Source organism: Podarcis filfolensis (genome assembly GCF_964270895.1).
Source record: "Podarcis filfolensis genome assembly, chromosome: 17".
NCBI classification, from domain to species: domain Eukaryota; kingdom Metazoa; phylum Chordata; class Lepidosauria; order Squamata; family Lacertidae; genus Podarcis; species Podarcis filfolensis.
Window position 1 is genome coordinate 26054908 of NC_139621.1, and position 18790 is coordinate 26073697.

The 18790-nt window shown below is 44.6% G+C and overlaps 1 protein-coding gene across 5 annotated transcripts in view; it reads left to right on the plus strand.

Annotated features, from left to right (window-relative positions):
- KIAA1958 overlaps positions 1–18790 on the plus strand; it is a 69014-nt gene that overhangs the window by 39954 nt on the left and 10270 nt on the right. For 2 of the 5 annotated variants that reach the window (XM_083593244.1, XM_083593245.1), the window contains exon 3: positions 11197–11369. In XM_083593244.1, coding sequence (XP_083449370.1) covers positions 11197–11369 — 173 coding nt within the window. Of the gene's footprint in view, positions 1–11196; positions 11370–15457; positions 16600–18790 lie in introns of those variants that run through there. The other 3 variants (XM_083593242.1, XM_083593246.1, XM_083593243.1) reach the window with 3 other exon arrangements.

An 18790-nucleotide genomic window follows, 5' to 3' on the forward strand; every position in this document is an offset into this window, starting at 1 on the left:
CTCAAGCTCGTAGCTTCGAGAACACTGTCCAACCATCTCATCCTCTGCCGTCCCCTTCTCCTTGTGCCCTCCATCTTTCCCAACATCAGGGTCTTTGCCAGGTAGTCTTCTCTTCTCATGAGGTGGCCAAAGTATTGGAGCCTCAGCTTCACAATCTGTCCTTCCTGTGAGCACTCAGGGCTGATTTCCGTAAGAATGGATAGGTTTGATCTTCTTGCAGTCCATGGGACTCTCAAGAGTCTCCTCCAGCACCATAATTTAAAAGCATCAATTCTTTGGCTATCAGCCTTCTTTATGGTCCAGCTCTTACTTCCATACATCACTACTGGGAAAACCATAGCTTTAACTATACAAACCTTTGTTTGCAAGGTAATGTCTCTGATTTTTAAGATGCTGTCTAGTTTGTCATTGCTTTTCTCCCAAGAAGCAGGTGTCTTTTAATTTTGTGACTGCTGTCACCATCTGCAGTGATCATGGAGCTCAAGAAAGTAAAATCTCTCACTGCCTCCATTTCTTCCCCTTCTATTTGCCAGGAGGTGATGGGACCAGTGGCCATGATCTTCAGAAAACAGTTTAGAAATAGGTAAAAGCACCCCCCAATAAAACCCACCCCACTTTTAAAACGAATGTATGAATGGCACATCGCACTTGCTGTGTGAGAGCAGATCAGCTATGCCTGTTGAGAATTCTGAAGGCTTCTCCGCTGTCAAATGGCAGTCAAATATGCAGAACGTAAGGAGCATATTTGCTTCTCTCTCTCTCTTGAGGCTAATTTCCCCTGCTCCTATCTCTTTTAATACTTAGGGGAAAGCAGCTGCCAAGGAAAGAGATTAAAGTAGACTGGCAATCAGATCCTCTGCATGTTTGGCTTTGAGCACTATCACCTCCAGCTTCCTTTGCATGCTTTTAGAGGAGTTACCATCAGACACAAGTGGCAACTCACAATACATGACTGATGGGATGCATTCAACCTGGTATATGATAAATTGCACAAGCGTATTTTAATTCAATAATTTTCTTCTCTCCCCCCCTTTTAATGGAAATATGTATCTGTGACAATGCAATGATGGCAAAGCACAGAAGGTCCACTTTGTCTCACCGTGGTCCATGCCAATTGCAATCTGATTATAAGACGCTAGGTGGCTGATCATCAGAATGGCTTTAGGATAGATTCAATGGAGGTCCCTGAAATGTCCCATTCCTAGCCAGTTCTGTGCTGCTCAACCGTTTTGTGCAACACTACTGTGCAAACACAGTACAAAAACTGTGGTGCAAATAAACCTTGCAAAAGTAACACAACAGCACCTTCTATGAGATGCAGAAACAGCAATTGTTGTAGCCTGTCCTGAAGACCTGCATACTGTACTTGTATGGTGACTTGGTGGTATAAGCCCACTGGTCTATCCCTTCCAATAAAATAAAAGGGATATCAAGAGGACTTGAACCTTGAGAAGAAGGGAAGGGCCCCCTGAGTGTTCTAGATTACAGCTCCCTGCTACCCCAGACAATTGGCAATGCTGGCTGGGTTTGACAGAACTTGGGACGCCAATGGCTGGGGTGCACCAGGTTAAAAAAGGGTAAAGGGACCCCTGACCATTAGGTCCAGTTGCGGACGACTATGGGGTTGAGGCGCTCATCTCGCTTTATTGGCCAAGGGAGCCAGCGTACAGCTTCCAGGTCATGTGGCCAGCATGACTAAGCCGCTTCTGGCGAACCAGAGCAGCGCACAGAAATGCCGTTTACCTTCCCACCGGAGTGGTACCTATTTATATACTTGCACTTTGATGTGCTTTCAAACTGCTAGGTTGCCAGGAGCTCGGACCGAGCAACGGGAGCTCACCCCGTCGCGGGGATTCAAACCGCCGACCTTCTGATTGGCAAGCCCTAGGCTCTGTGGTTTAGACCACAGCGCCACCGGCGTCCCGCACCAGGTTAGGGAAGACTTTTAAAATAAATATTTCAGTTCTGACATAATGAATTGTTTCTTTGACTTTACTCTGTCTTATCTGATGATTGATTTGGGTAGGGAGCTGCACTACTTGTCCTGGTTCTGTAGGGGAGCCCACAGAGCAAGGCAATCAGCTCAGTACGGAGTCAGACCAGTGGTTCATCTAGCTCAGTATTGTCTACACTGACAGGCAGCAGCTTGCCAGGGTTTCAGGCCAGGGTGTCTCCGGTCCCTGCTTGCAGTTGCCGAGGATTGAACCTGGGACCTTCTGAATGCAAAGCAGATGCTCTATGTCTGAGCTATGGCCCTTCCTTTATATACCATATTTTTCGCTCTATAGGACGCACCGGACCATAGGAGGGGGAGAACAGGAAAAAAAATATTCCCCCCCTCTGCTTAGTGCCCCTTCAGTGAAGCGGGAGGAGAAATGGAGCCCCTTCCATTTCTCCTCCCGCTTCACTGAAGAGGCGCTGCGCAGAGAGGGAAAACTGTGCATTGCCTCTCCAGCGAAGCAAAGCCTGGAGAGCAAGAGGGATCAGTGTTCACCGACCCCTCTCACTCTCCAGGCTTCAGGTGGCTATCTGCAAGCGTTCGGAGCGCAGCGGGAACTCCTGCTGCGCTCCAAAGACTTGCGGATAGCTGCCAGAAGCCCCCGGAGCAACGCAAAGCCTCCGGAACGTGGGGGGAGCTTTCCCTCTGCGCTTTGGAGGCTTCGCGTTGCTATCGCTGAAGCCAAGGAGCCTGCATTCGCTCCATAGGACGCACACACATTTCTCCTTAATTTTTGGAGGGGGAAAAGTGCGTCCTATAGAGCGAAAAATACGGTAAGAATGGGCCAGGTGGCCAAACAGTTTGACTTTTGTCTAAGGTAGCTTCCTATGTGCTAGAGAAATTCTGAAGCTGAGTGGCATTCAGTTTAGCAGGTCACAAATCTGCAAAACTGAATTTGCTTCCCGTTGGTGTAGAAGAAAGATCTAAATATTTAAACATATAAAGATTTAAAGAATAAGATAAAGAACTGTAACAGAGATTGATGTTCTTTTTGGTGTTATGTATGGATATTTTTTCTTCTTGGTTTCCCTTTTTTCTGAAACTGTTGTTTCGCTTTTTTTTATTTTCTTTTTTGGTTTTTTTTCTTTGCTTTTTTTGACGTTGTAACTGAAACTCAATAAAAAGAATAAAATAAAATAAAAAGAATTTGCTTCCCGTTGACCCGGGTTTATTTTCAGCTCCTTTTGCAATCTGGAAGGTGGAAGGAGCCTAAGATAAACCTTAAAACATCAGTGGTCTGCAGTGAATTTTTCTGTAGGAGAACAGTTGGGGCCAGAGACACCAGATTGCAGGGTGGGGAGGAGACACATTCCAACATCTTGATGTCATGAGCATGAGCATCATGCCTCCCTCCCTAAGCCAGGCAGAAACTTTCCGGGCTTTGGGAAGAAGGTGCCAAGGCTGTGAGAGGATGCTGGAGCCCTCTTGCCGGGCGTATGTATGCCCTGAGACCTGAAATGCATGTTACAGCTTACCACAGGGATGCTACTGAAATCAGACAGCTACAATGAACTATTCAACCCCAGCCATAATGCAATGTATCAAGACCACAAAGCAACTTGTGAGATTCCACGGGACTCTCAGTGGCCACCTAGACAGCAGAGCAGAATTGGATGTGGCATGGAGACTCAACTCTGATCAGTGTTGTGGTCAGTTCTGTGTGTTGCAGCTAGGGAACAGCTGGTTTCGAACAATGCCAACATTTATCTGGGGCTGTCAAATTCATATGTGAATGCCATCATTCGCCACATTTTGGAGATTCACCATGGCACGTTGAAGGTCGGAAGTTGCAATTCAGCTACGGCGCTCCAGCGTGCATGCAATGCATATAGTGAAAAAAAGACACATACAGCCACTTCAAATGTGATGTTATGTTCTCCCAATCCACAGTGTTCCATGTGACGCTCAGCTCTCTAAATGCTAAATTTGTTACAAAAGAAAAGGCACCTGCTGTTAAATCTGATAGCAAACAGGGACATCTGCATGGTAAAGGAAATTTGGGGCACTCTGGGGATTCAAACGAGCTCCCTTCCCTCAACTTGTATTGGTTGAGAAATATCCGTGACCCCTTAAAATCCTGATGCAAATTGTGTGCAATTTAGTAGGAAAACAGGGAAGAGCTATATACATAGAAAAAGTGAAAGTTTTTTTTTAAAAAAGTAGATTACTCATTTATGCAGGCAATTATATGATTCTCAAAAGAAAAATGTAGTTGTGTTTTAATCTGATTTTTTTTTTAAGGTGAGAGCTTGTATTTTACAATGGCCAATTCTGATGTTTTAGTGGGGGGAAAACATTTAATGTCATTGTTTACTGCCCATGATTGTATTAAAAAGTTTCATAAATGACTTTTTGAAAGGTTAATTTCATTGGATGTACAGTGTTGACAACTGTTGTGTGGAATTTTATCATTTTAAAATATGTGTGAGTAGAGTAATGCTCTGGTGTGCCAGCAATGCTCAGAAGGTTCTGCTCTTTATCTAATTTGTATCGCACTCTTCTTCCCTATAATTTGGGCTCGCATAGATGCGGAAGACCACATTTTATTCCATAGTTTATGCACCGTACAAATAAGTACTTCCTTTCGCCTGTCCTGAATCTTGCCACTTTCAGCTTCGTCAGATAACAATAACTTAGTAACAATATTTTATTATTTATGCCCCTCCCATCTGGCTGGGTTGCCCCAGCCACTCTGGGTGGCTTCCAACACACATAAAAATAATAAAACACCAAACATTAATACAATCTGACCCAATATAAAACTTTAAAATAAACAACTTATATCAGATAAGGCAATATTCAATAAATCCATTAGAACCCAATAGTAAACAGTAAAATTTAACATCAGCAAATAATCATTAAACACTTTGCACTTATCGGTTACAATAAAGAATTACTAATCTATAATCAATAAAAAATAACAGCAAATCACAGTGCATAAAATACCACAAAACATACAAAACCATGTTAAAGATTCAAACTGAAAACCAAGGACATATCCCTGAACTCCTCCACTCTCTTCTCAGCTGCTTCTGCAGGAAAGACTCCCAAGGCTTGAGGGTGGGGCAAGGCAGGTGGAAAAACCATTGTCTTATGATCAGCAGAAACTCTCTCTCCCCTCAGTTGGTCCTCAAGTTGTTGTTGTTGTTATTATTATGAGAGAGGGAGAGAAACACCCTCTGCATTTTCTCCACACAGTGCATAACAGTATATGCCTCTGTCATGTTGCCTGCTTAAGTCTGCTAAGTGTCCCACTGGAGATAAAGGCCAGCTAACACCAGCTATTTCTGACTTCCTTCCCTAGTCCTGAGGCTGAACGGCGTAGGGACAAGGATGCCATCAAATCAATAACAGCAACAACTCCCCTCCGAGGCTAATGGCTTCCTAACTTTAAAGCGCAGCAGAAGCACAATAGAAAGCTGCTAAGGACCTTTGGCTACCCAGACCCCCAGGCCATTGTGACAATGGGTTTACAGGTTGTACAGGCCTAGTTTTGCACATGAAAACCTCAGGTTCAAATCCTTGGTCATCTATGACCCTTACTGGATAACCAGGGGTAGTCCATCTCTCTCAGCCTATGTTTTGGGCTGGGAGGACAAAACACCACTCTTGAGTTCTCTGGAAGAAAGAAGGGCTGAAATAACATCACAGATCCAAGTCTGCAGGCCTAAGGCAAGGCAGACAAGCAAAAAGACAAATCATATGGAGGCTCCAACAGGAGTCTTTCCCTTTGCCTGTGTTGTGTCTACAGCGTGCTTCAAAACCACGGGCAAATTCTTTCCCTGTGATTAAAGAAAGCAGCCGGCTTTGCAGAAAACAGTTCATTAAGTTAGCATGCCACCCTACCTAGGCACAGATAGAATACTGAGGCTAATGGCATGTGTTGGTAACGCAGAATTAATTGACCAGCTCAGTGGATTGCTTTCGGAAAGAAGCTCTCAGCACCGTGATCCTAAACCTAAACACATCAAAACGAATGTTTTGTTTTTGTTTTTAAAAAGAAAAAGCCACTCACACAACCAGATTAGCATGTTGGTGATATGGGCAGGGCGGAATTTGTGCAAAGTTCATTAGCATGTGATGAAACAGCTGTGTCATGGGCACTGCCATGTGGCCTTTCATATGACATGGACCAGTAAATATGGGCTGCCACACCTGGAACTACCCTGGAGTGTTCATTCTCCAACCCAGGAATGGGGTCCTTGCAGCTAAAGGTTAAGGTTAAGGGACCCCTGACCATTAGGTCCAGTCGTGGCCGACTCTGGGGTTGCGGCGCTCATCTCGCTTTATTGGCCGAGGGAGCCGGTGTACAGCTTCCAGGTCATGTGGCCAGCATGACTAAGCCACTTCTGGCAAACCAAAGCAGTGCACGGAAATGCCATTTACCTTCCCTATTTATCTACTTCCACTTTGACGTACTTTCGAATTGCTAGGTGGGCAGGTGCTGGGACCGAGCAATGGGAGCTCACCCCGTCATGGGGATTCGAACCGCCGACCTTCTGATCGGCAAGTCCTAGGCTCAGTGGTTTAACCTACTTAGTGGCAAAGCCCAGTATCTGAGGCTATGTGTCTCTAAATACCAGTTGCAGGGAAGCACAAGTGAGGAGACTGCAATCACACTCAGGCCCTGGTTGGCCACTGTGAGTATAGGATGCTGGACTATGGGCCTTTGGCCTGATCCTGCAGGCTAGTCTTACATTGTTACTTCTAGCCCCTTCCTCCAGCATCGTGACATCCAGGTCTTATTGCCAAGTTGGCTATGTCCTAGTCACCAAGAAAACTGCACTTATCAGGGACTTAGCCGTTGGGTTCCTTTCATCATGGTTTCCCAGTTTCTCAGGACAGTACCATGGTTTGAGTATTAGGCTTGGTTTTCCAACTCTCTATCCACCCTACTCTTATTCTGAGCTATCAAATAGCTTGGGCTTTTGTGTCAGGGATGGGGAACCTTGTCATACATGTGGAAGAAGAACTTAAACACGTTGCAGAGTTCCCAAAAAATAGACCAGAGGCAATTTCATCCAGCAGAGCTTTTACTGGTGCTGAAGGCAAATAAGCATAATGGTCACAAATCCAATACATTCAGGATTGGCACAGTCCATAGAAATCCAGTTGCAGCAGAGTTAACAAACTTACAAAAATTTATAATAAGTGCAAAACCTTAACACTAAGCATACTATGTACAGAACACCAGACCAGAACAAAAGAGAGACAGAAAGAGAGAGTGAGTGAAACCCAGGCTCCTTCTGGCCTCCTTTTATAGTCAGCATGACCTTGCAAAAGAGATAACAGAACCAGTTTAAAGCAGCTGTACTCAGCTTCTCAGAAGGAATAACCGACACAAGAACCTTCTTTCACACAGAGGAGAAAAACTTCCAGTAGCATCCTGAATCCTCCTGTATTAATCAGAATAGGAAAGATCTCTACACATCAGATCTACACTAAGAAATGCAAACTCCAGATATTGCTGGACTACATCTCCCATAACCCCTGACCTTTGGATTGGACTGATAGGAATTGGAGTCCAACAACATCTGGAGAGCCATGGATTCTCCATCCTTGCTGTAAGAGCATGAAATGCCTCACGTGAAAGCCAGTGTGGTGGTGTGGTTAGTGTTAGAGAGACCCCAGGGAGAACGAAGTTCAAGTCCCCCATCATCTGCAAAATCTATTGGGTAATAGTCACCCCATGATTTTCTCTCAGGCTCACAAGGACTTTTTCCCCCTGAAGGTAAAAGACCTAGAGGCCTTATGTGCTCCTCTAAGCTCTTTATGGGAATGGTGGAATAAAAATCTGATAATATAAGTACAGAGCAGCCACTCAGTGTTCTTAAGTGGTATAGAGATGGTACACGCATCAGCCATAAACTATGACGACATTCCAGTCTTTAAAACTAACCCACTACTTCTCCTGCTGTTATGGAAGTTTCAGAGCCTCCCTGTCTTCAAATGACTTCATTTTAACTCACCTCAAAGTAGCTCAAGCTCTGGCACGCTGCCTCTTCAGATACGATCAAGGGAGTGACTCTCGTGATGCAGACCAGAGCAAAACTCTCACTGCAGTTGGAAAGGAACCCTTGTTTTGCTTTATAATTCTTGCCAAGAACAAATGAAACTTGGCTGCTTTCCCTGGAAAGGCTTGTGGGGTTTTAATAAAGAAGAACTAATGGTTTTCTCACCCCGTCTCTTTCTCCTCTGTTTGTATTATTATTGCACATATTAATATTATAATTACAGATAGTAACGTTAATAGGAGCTGCTTTGTAGCACACTGGGAGGAGTACTTTGAAAACAGAAAACAAATGCAAGTTTCTGCAGCATTTTCACATGAAGTCAGATCAGAATTTCATTTTTTTAATTAAGTCAGTTTCTGTATTTGGCCTGATATAACCTTATGAACAACCACTAATTCTATTACAGTATGCTCTTAACTGAGTTATGTTCCTGTTGTTTAGTACAGCGCTCTTTCTCTTTTTTCATGTACCATGAACCACTGTAGATCTGGACCCAATGCAAATCACTGCCAGTGCTTCAGCTACTTGGGGGAAAGCATTTTAACCTGTGATAAATTCTTACGCTTGCTGTGATGCAGTTTTATTTATTTATTTATTACTGGGACTGGTAAACAGAGGAAGACTTTAAGGGTACCTCCAAACTGTAGCTATTTTTGGGTGGGATTCAATGACATACCAGGAATAAAACTGCTAGCACTTATGCAAAACAAAACAGGGTTTGATATGGTTTTGAATTGGATGGGGGCCCCCTACGTGTTGAGATACTTTTGTTGCAGGGGGTTGGACTAGATCAGGGGTCAGCAAACTTTTTCAGCAGGGGGCTGGTCCGCTGTCCCTCAGACCTTGTGGGGGGCCAGACTATATTTTGGGGGGAAATATGAATGAATTCCTATGCTCCACAAATAACCCCGAGATGCATTTTAAATAAAAGAACACATTCTACTCATGTAAAAACACGCTGATTCCCGGACTGTCCGCAGGCCGGATTCAGAAGGCGATTGGGCCGGATCCGGCCCCTGGGCCTTAGTTTGCCTATCCATGGAATAGATAACTCTTGAGGCCCCTTCCAACTCTACAATTCTACAATTCTAAGTTTGTGCGTTTACAATTGATTGGTAGCACTTGTGGAACGAATCTGTTTCCCCAAAGGATCAAATTTTTCGCAATAAGGAAAATGACGCAAAAATGCTCTGGATATGTAACAAAGCCAATTGCCACAACACAGGAGACTAGCCTGGCTTAATTAGCTTGTGACTCTTGTAGACCCAAGGATTAGAAGTGTCGGGCACACAGTTTAGCACCCCAAGCCTTAATTAAATTCTGACACTTGTTGAGTCCGAAGATTATGGTGGCCTGGGCCCCCACTGACTCACAACATATTTGAAAGCATATTTGAAAGCATAGCGTATGCAATAAAATTACAGTGCAGCGATAAAAAGATACTGCTCTTTCATAAGAGTTATTAAGAGCCCTTTCCCAATTCGTGAGTTATCTTTCAGCTCATATACACATTGCAACATCACTGCACATTTGCTATTCTTGCTTTCTCATGGCAGCTGCAGTCCAGTGTCCAAGGATCTGTGGTTGTGAGTCTTAGGCAGTGCTTTTTTTCTGGGGGGATGCAAGGGTACGCACACCCCTAAACTTTTTGTGAATCTAAGTTTGGCCTCATTGAGAGGCAGTATTTCAATATGAGTAAGAAAATGAGAGTACCCCTAAACATTTTTTTAAGGAAAAAAAAACACACTGGTCTTCAGTATGCTTAATTGTCCACTCAGCTGAATGTGAAAACAACAGAAGACTGTATGTATGCCAGTACTCAAATTAGGGGGGTGGGCAAGAGTGGTCCCTATCCTCTTATCTGCAACACTGTCTAACTTACCACAAGTTAGAGCTGAAGCACTGGAGCCACATTTTGAATCAGGGGGTCCAGCTCCCCCAATATTGGTTGCCCCAGCCACTCTGGGTGGCTTCCAACACATATAAAAACATAATAAAACATGAAACATTTAAAAAAAAACTTCAGATGTCTTCTAAAGGTTATATAGTTACTCCAACATTCATCCAATGAAAGTAGGGACATCCTAAGGAAAATCAGGACGTTCCAGGATCAAATAAGAAATCAGGATGGCTTCTGCAAATCCGGGACTATCCCTGGAAAATAGAGACACTTGGAGGGTCTGAAATTTAGGTTTGTGCAATTTAAGTGAATTAAAGTGCTCTGTTGCTCAAACGCAGAAGATCCACTTAAGAAGCAAGCAAGCAACAACAAAATGCTCCAGACTTTTTTGCAGTTTGGAAAGCGATGGGGCAGGCAAATGATTAACAAGAAGACAAATAAATGCATTGCAAACAAATTAGGAGGAATGCTCATCATTTCATAGAACTGCAACACAAATATCAGAATTATTATGACTGGACATAGTCTAAGCTGTGTATGTGCAAGCAAATCAAGATGAATGCTCAGTAAACAGGTCATCTGGAGTGTGCGCACACACGCCCCAACTCAAGTTTTCTTTTTCCAGATCTGAGCAGCTCTGCCAAGGAGAGCAAGAAGCCTATGGTTCTCCTCTGTGACTTCAGGGCGGCTTGGCCAGTCACTTCCCGTGCCAGAGCATTTGAAGTGCATGATCTCTGAGTGCATTACCATATAGATTTTCTAGCAGAATGTGAAAAAAGTATATATAGGGATGCAGAAACAAAATCAGTTATAATGCTGAGCATAAATAGCCTACACATTCCTTATCTTAATAGAGTTCTCCCCCTCCTGGCAGCAGCAAGTAAGGGTCTTCCTTAGATCTTTTCTCAATGGAAAAAGGTCATGTGTATTTTTTCACCTACAAAATTTATAGTGCTTAATATTTTTCATCGCTGAGACCACTGAGACAATCTCAATATGAGCTGTGCTGAAAATACTTCCCTGAGCCGAAAGCTTCAATAATAAATGTGTGTTTAATGGCTGAAGTGAGATTTCCCTGTGTTGGCTCATGGGGGCTGCAATCCTGCCCCTTTAAAAGGAATAGGAGTTGTTTTTATTTTGTTTTAAAGACTTCAGTAGGAGCTGGATTGCATCTTCATTTTCTTAATATGCCTTACATTCTTGGCACAACAGCTCTCAGCAGACATATTATTATAGAAGCAAGACAAATTTACTTTGCATTTCCCTTCCTCTTTGTTTTTCAGCCTATTCAACAAAGCTCAATAAATTCCCCATCTTCAATTTTGATGATGACTTGAAGTACTTTTGCATCAGTGCAGTGAGCCCAAATACGACAAAAGCAACTCTGTATGCTCTGAATGTGTGGCGATACTGGTGTATGACAAAAGGCCTGAAAGATTACATGGACATTACAAAGGTGAGTGGCCATAGTTCTGATGATGTACTGTAACTAGATTAAATCTGCAATGCAGAAGCCTTATTTATCTGGTGAAACCTGCCCCAATCTGGTGCCCTCCAGGTATTTTGGACTACAACTCCCATCAGCCTCAGCCAGCATGACCAATGCTAAGGCCTTATGGGATTTGTAGTCCAAAACAGCTGGAGGGCACCAGCTGAGGAAGGGTTCTGTAGGCTTCTACTTTGTTCCCAGGCCCAGTTCAAAGTCCTGGTCTCAATGTTTACTGCCCATATGGCCTGATATCTCAAGGACAACCTCCTTCTGTCTGAACTTCCCTGTGTTTGTTTCTTTTTGGCATTTGAAGCCCAGTTGGTTGTTGTTCTGGCTTCTGAAGTACAGCAGGGGGAATGTGAGGCTGCTAGGATTGCCATACGTCCAGAATTTCTTAGATTTTCACTTTTTGAAATATGGCAGCCCTTCCTATCTTAGCGGTGGTGCTTAAGCTGTGGAATATCCTACTATCTGACACAGGTAGTTTCTGAACTGAGCGAGAATCTCCCAGGAATCTTTACTCAGCATGCAAGGAGTTGGTGGTGCTGGTAGCTGTCTAACCAATAGGCGATGGCCAGAGGTGCCAGCTTGTGAGGGCGATTGGAGGGGCCAACGTTGCACGTGTGATGTCAGATATGTGCAGTGTCCCGATGTGATGTACACGGGATGACAGGAGGAGCTGGAGGGAGAAGCTGAATGCAGTGGCCACACAGCTTCAATGGCTGGCGGCCCCTTCTCGTCCTCTTCCTGATGCTGTCACTGGCAGGAAGCTGCTTCAACCCACCTTTCTGTCCACAGGAGGAGCAGCAGGAGGAGAAGAAGTAGATGGCCACTGGAGCTGTGCCGTGCTTGGCTCTGTGCTTCACCTCCACGCTTTTGGGACATTGTGGGGCAGAACCAACCCCCAAAATGGACTTGGCCCCCAGGAGTTGGCACCCCTGGCGATGGCATAGCTAGGCGGGATGGCAGGCAAGTGAGGAGGCAGAGGGCAGGCTGTGGCACCAAGGACTGGCTAAAAGTAGGCCCAAGAACCACTGTTTGAGAAAACACCATTCTGCTAGTATTCAGAGAACGTTCAGTGTGTGGGGTCAACACCATGATGTCTCTACCACTTTTACTAATAGAGGTTCGAAAGGAAACATGCAAGTCCCATTTCTACCCAATTATCATATTTTTTGCTCTATAAGACTCACTTTTTCCCTCCTAAAAAGTAAGGGGAAATGTGTGTGCGTCTTATGGAGTGAATGCAGGCTGCGCAGCTATCCCAGAAGCCAGAACAGCAAGAGGGATTGCTGCTTTCACTGCGCAGCGATCCCTCTTGCTGTTCTGGCTTCTGAAATTCAGAATATTTTTTTCCTTGTTTTCCTCCTCCAAAAACTAGGTGCATCTTGTGGTCTGGTGCATCTTATAGAGCGAAAAATACAGTGCTAAGTAATATGTCAATCTGCTCCTGCTGATAAATGTATGGCTTATTCTATTGATAGTAAATCACTTTAATATATTAGGTTACCTGTGTTCAGGGCTGCTCTGCATTGATTCTCCTCGCTCCTGATCTATCATTAGCCACCGCCCCGTGTTTTTCGCAAAATTTCTGGCTACAGGCCTGAGAAGTCTCCGTGTAGCTTAATAAAGCCTGAGGTACAGATGTGAAATAAGATAGCCAAAATTAATCTTGTGATGAGACAACACAAAGAAAAAGGCTCCTTGCAACTTTCATGGCTTTCAGCATCAAAGGCAATGTTATTCATGCCTTCCTCCTGTTTATGCCAGCATCTCATTATAACCAGCTCAAAGCTTTCCTTTTAATTATGAGCTTTATAGAGGCTGTAAGTAGATCTGAGTGGCAAGGCAGGATGGGAAGTTTCTGCTACTCAGGTGCAACAGGGAAAATGTAAGAGCTGGACAGCTGTTTATTTAATAGCTGGAAAAATCCAGGCTATAGATCTCAGGTCCAAATTAGACACATTGTTCGATATATGTTTTTTCCTGTCAATGTGCACAGCTTCTTTAAAAAACAGAAATGCCAATAGCATTAGCTGGGGAGAGTTTGGTAATATCATAGCAGGCATGGAGGGAGAGTTTAACCCTTTCTTCCCCTGCTGAGCCACTGAGGACAAACCCTCACGGAAGCTAGCATTTGCGCTGTAGATGTCAACAGATAATTTCCCTCAAAGCAAATTCTAGCTTTAGAAGAGTTATTTACCCCAGGGGTTGGGGAAGGGGAGGGGGTTAAATCTCCTATTCTGGACAGTCACCTGCTCTTTGCCCTTTACAAACAAGCATGTTAAATGCATAGGTGCATTGAACCTTGGGGCAAGTTTGGCCTTCAGCACGCCACAAACTGAGATGCTGCAGAAAGGCATTTGCAGAGCAAACAGTAGACATTGATACATATCTGGAAGCCATGTGCCACAGGTAGCGCAGGGAAGGGGCTATATGGAAGGTCGGCAGTAGTCTAATCTGGGCGAAAATTCCTTCCTGCCCCCAGATTTGGTGACTGGTCAGAGATTGGGAATGAGTCACCCTAAGGCAATCCTGACTGGGGCATTTCAGTTCCATCCAACTTCCTTTCCTTTGTTCAGGTAGCGTTGTATTCTGCTACAGTGTGGTAATTTGATGATTGTTAGACATGAATTAGGGAATATGCAGGACCAGCCCGATGATGATGATGATGATGATGATGATGATGATGATTTACCGTATTTTTTTGCTCTATAAGACTCACTTTTTCCCTCCTAAAAAGTAAGGGGAAATGTGTGTGCGTCTTATGGAGCGAATGCAGGCTGCGCAGCTATCCCAGAAGCCAGAAGAGCAAGAGGGATTGCTGCTTTCGCTGCGCAGCGATCCCTCTTGCTGTTCTGGCTTCTGAGATTCAGAATATTTTTTTTCTTGTTTTCCTCCTCCAAAAACTAGGTGCGTCTTATAGAGCGAAAAATACGGTATATATCACCCTTCATCAAAAGATCTCAGGGCAGTTTGCAAGATAAAATCTGGGACAAAGTCCCTCCTGCACAGAGAAACTATCTTTAGATATCCTTTTCATTAGATGGAGCCACCTCCAGCTATGAATTTGGGGTGCCACGAAAAGACAGCAAGCGGATAGTTATCTAACATATCATTATTATGTTTTTACTGCTGGGGAAGTGGGAGAGGCAATTCTGGAATTTCCTGCCTTGTAAAATAACTTGGCTGGCCTTGGGTACCTTGACGAGATGTGGGGAGGGCTCTTTCTGCTCCTCCTTAGGCAGCAAAATGTCTTGGGACAGCTCTGTGAATAAGGAATTTGCCATGGCCCTTGGAACCATGAAGTAAGTAAGTGGTAGAAGGGTCTAAGTTCAATCCCCAGCATCTCCTGGCATGACTGGGGGAAAGGACTCATGGAGAGCCTCTGCCAGACAGTGTAGCATAGCTGGCCCACCCATAAGGCAGGATGAAGCCATTGCCTTGGGTAGCAGATCCAGACCGCTGCCACCACAAGTAGTACTTGGATCTGCAAGGTCCATTCTCTGCAAAAGATTGGTTTGGCTCTGAGTGCAGTAGTGTAGCATGAGCGGAGTCACAAGGGCAGTTGCCCTGGGAGCAAAATTCTTAGGGGCACAAAATTTCAAATGAAAAAGGAAGAAAGTAGTAGTAATAATAACAATAAGTTGTGCACCCTCCCCATCACACCGAAAATCTCCCATGTCCACATGGGTAGACAGAGGAGCAGTTGGTTGCTAGATTGTCCTCTGCAAAGGCTTTAGAAAGATACCTGCTCCAAACTAATCCCCCTTCCCGCTTTCTGCTGTGCTTGACACTCACAGAGCTCTGCGGCTGCCACTTGGATAGGTCACCAAACTATTGCCCCTTCATTCCAGCCTATCAGCGAGCAGTGCCAAGTATACTTGCTTTGCCACGGGCACTGGCAACCCATGCTACACCACTGTCTGAATGCTAATACATTAGCTCAGTTCAATTTTTCAGACCCAGCTCTTGTTAAACAAACAAAGGTGGTCAAGGTGGGCAGGGGAAATTGTTCTGTGAGAGTTAATGCAAACGCTCCCATTCCTTGCAAGCCAGATCCCAGCGGTGAAGCTGAACGAGCTCCTTGAAGATTTCTATGTCACCGTGAAGAAAACCGATGGCTCTGATTTCCTGGCCACCTCTCTTCACGCTATCCGCCGAGGGTTAGACCGGATCCTGAAGAATGCTGGGATTGGTTTCTCCATCACAAGCGGAAGCTTTGGTTCTTCCACCAAGAAGCTCAAGGAGAAGCTGAGGGTGCTCAGCAAGGCTGGGATGTCTGGTGCCCGCTCTCGCAACATCATCTATTTTTCCCTTTCCGACGAAGAAGAGATGTGGAGGATTGGGTGCTTGGGTGACGGGAGCCCAGTAGCCTTGCTGTCCACTGTGGTAAAATACAACAGCCAGTACCTCAACATGAGGACACTTCAGGAACATGCTGATTTAATGTACGGGGACATTGAGCTGCTGAAAGATTCACAGAACCGGCCCTTTTTTGCCAGAACAGACAATGTGAAACGGGAGAAAAGGCTGGGCTCAAACAGAGTGTGCTACGGCCAGATATACCACGACCACTCCAAAGGGCACAAGGTTTGTCCTTACTGCCTCCTTTACAAGTACATGTACATCCACCGGCCTCCTTCGCAAATGGAAGGCAGGTCCCCTTTCTACCTGACTGCTCGGAAAGAGACTATTGGCATGGGCAGCGTCTGGTATGAGGAGCAGAGGATGGGCTTGCGGTCACTGAGGGGGGTTGTCCCAAAGCTGGCCAAAAAGGTCAAGCTTGACCACTGCGAGAACTTCACTTTCATCTCCTTCACCCAGGCCTCCCGGAAGTTTGGCTCTCTGAACTCCTATTAGTAAGGGCCAATCTAGGTGTGAAGTTAATTGTTTGAATGCAATTGCTCTGCATTTTTAATTTTTTATAAAAACCTGTAAAGAGATTGGGTGAGAACACGCTGAACAGCATGGATGTTGAAGGTGATGGGTATTGTAGTCTTTTCTCCTTTGCTATGATCCCAGTGGTAATTGCCCCAATCCCTGATGCTTCATTTTGCATTGGAAGGAAAACTTCCCTCCATGTACAAATAGCAGCTTTTGGGGGAGGGGGGCGGAGAGAGCTATTTTTATCAACTTCACAAAAGGGGAGAAAGGGTTAAACTTACCCACCCATGCTGCTCAGCCTCTCCAGCCATCCACTCAATTAACACCATGTCAGCCTTCTATCACTTCCAAGTCAATTGGACAGCAGCAAGAGCCTCTTTCAGTCTGCACACTTGCGGGCTGGCTGTTGTATGAATTTTAATAAGCAGTTGTATATTGTATGACCTGCTGATGTTTCGTTAATGAAGTGGCTGCACCTTCATACAAACCGAGATCTACCCCTAAACTATGTTGATATTTTATTAGGACATTGTGCTTCTACATGCAGTAAAATTGCTTTGGGAGTCTGATTTATCAGTGCCTTTTAGAATAGGCTTTGTAAGCCAACTGATCAAGAGAAAGAGGCTCAGTAGCCCAGTAGCTTTATTATAACACCAACAATGTAGGTTATTTGTAAATGTCAAGAATATATATACATATATGGAGATATATGGATGCGGGTGGGGCTGTGGTCTAAACCACAGAGCCTAGGGCTTACCGATCATAGAATCATAGAATCATAGAGTTGGAAGAGACCACAAGGGCCATCGAGTCCAACCCCCTGCCAAGCAGGAAACCCCATCAGAGCACTCCTGACATATGGTTGTCAAGCTTCTGCTTAAAGACCTCCAAAGAAGGAGACTCCACCACACTCCTTGGCAGCAAATTCCACTGTCGAACAGCTCTTACTGTCAGAAGGTTGCCAGTTCAAATCCCCGCAATGGGGTGCGCTTCCGTTGCTTGGTCCCTGCTCCTGCCAACCTAGCAGTTTGAAAGCACATCAAAGTGCAAGTAGATAAATAGGTACCGCTCTGGCGGGAAGGTAAACAGCATTTCCGTGCGCTGCTCTGGTTCGCCAGAAGCAGCTTAGTCATGCTGGCCACATGACCCGGAAGCTGTACGCCGGCTCCGTTAGCCAATAAAGCAAGATGAGCTCCGCAACCCCAGAGTCATCCGCGACTGGACCTAATGGTTAGGAGTCCCTTTACTTTTATGGAGATATACTGCATGAAATCTAATACTGCTTCCCCACATACTGCCTGTCCTGATGAACTTCTGTTCCATTGGAGGCATCCGCTGATATAAGAGGAGGGGAAGGATTTCCCTTTGACTGTTGCAGTCCTCTGGAAATCTGTTCTAGAGATTTGGGAGACCCTCCAGTACAGCATGAAAGGTGGTGCAGGGGAGCTGCAGGGGAAAGGGGGGAAAGGATATTGCCTCTCTTCCTCTTCCATTAGCAGACTCCTCTACTGGATCAAAAGCCATTTTGTGACTTTTGATCAGCAGCACTGAATTTCTTCCAGAGTTTGGATGAACAATGAGCCATGGTTAAGGGATAGACAGTGTTTTTCAGGATCCTGCATGGACTGCCTCTGCCTCTGCCCTCTTGTGTGCTAATTCTTGCATCTTCTCCTTTATCCTCATTCAGCATCACATATGACTGTTGCAAAACATTTTCATCAGGTTTTGGTATTGTGTGCAACTGCGGCTAATGTGCTGAGCCTGGTGCATTCATGACAACACCCTCTTCAGTTTGAGATTGTAATTTAATTACTACATTCAGAATTACCCAGGTTAATTTTATCCAGGGTTAACAGGAGATGCTTGCAACTTAAAACCTAGGCAAGGAGAGAGAGGTGTTATGTCTGAATCAGGCCAGAGTCTTTTCCAGAGATTAAATGTTTTGGAGAAGTTTGATATTTTCTATCCAGGGGATTAACTTAGGTTGGCTCTGAGCGGGGTTCAAATGAGTTTATGTATTTATGGAACAAGATTCTCTCCCTCTATGTGCTGCCACAACCCCTAAATCTGCTCTGGAGCATTGGGAGAATTTCCAGCGCAGGTTGATGGGGTACACAATGAGAAGAGAGGGAGGGAAAGCCCTATGGGGAAAGAGATTATTGGGTTATTTTTCTTTTTATTATGTATTTTATGTTTTTATTTTGTGATTTTATGTTGTAACTGCCCTGAGACCTGCAAGTACAGGGCGGTATACAAATTTAATAAATAATGAAAATAAATATTAATAATAATGGTCAAGCAGACCTGGTTTTCCACACATATACCCTACTTCGGGCTACACCTAATTCCACCCTCTGGTTCTACAGAACATCCATTTATAGCTTTCTTCATTTGTAAGTTTTTTGTGGAAAAAATTACTTTGGCATTAATTAGTTCTGGTTAAAACATTCCTCTCTTGCAGGGATGAGGGGATCTGTAGCCTAACAAATGTCATTGTGTTA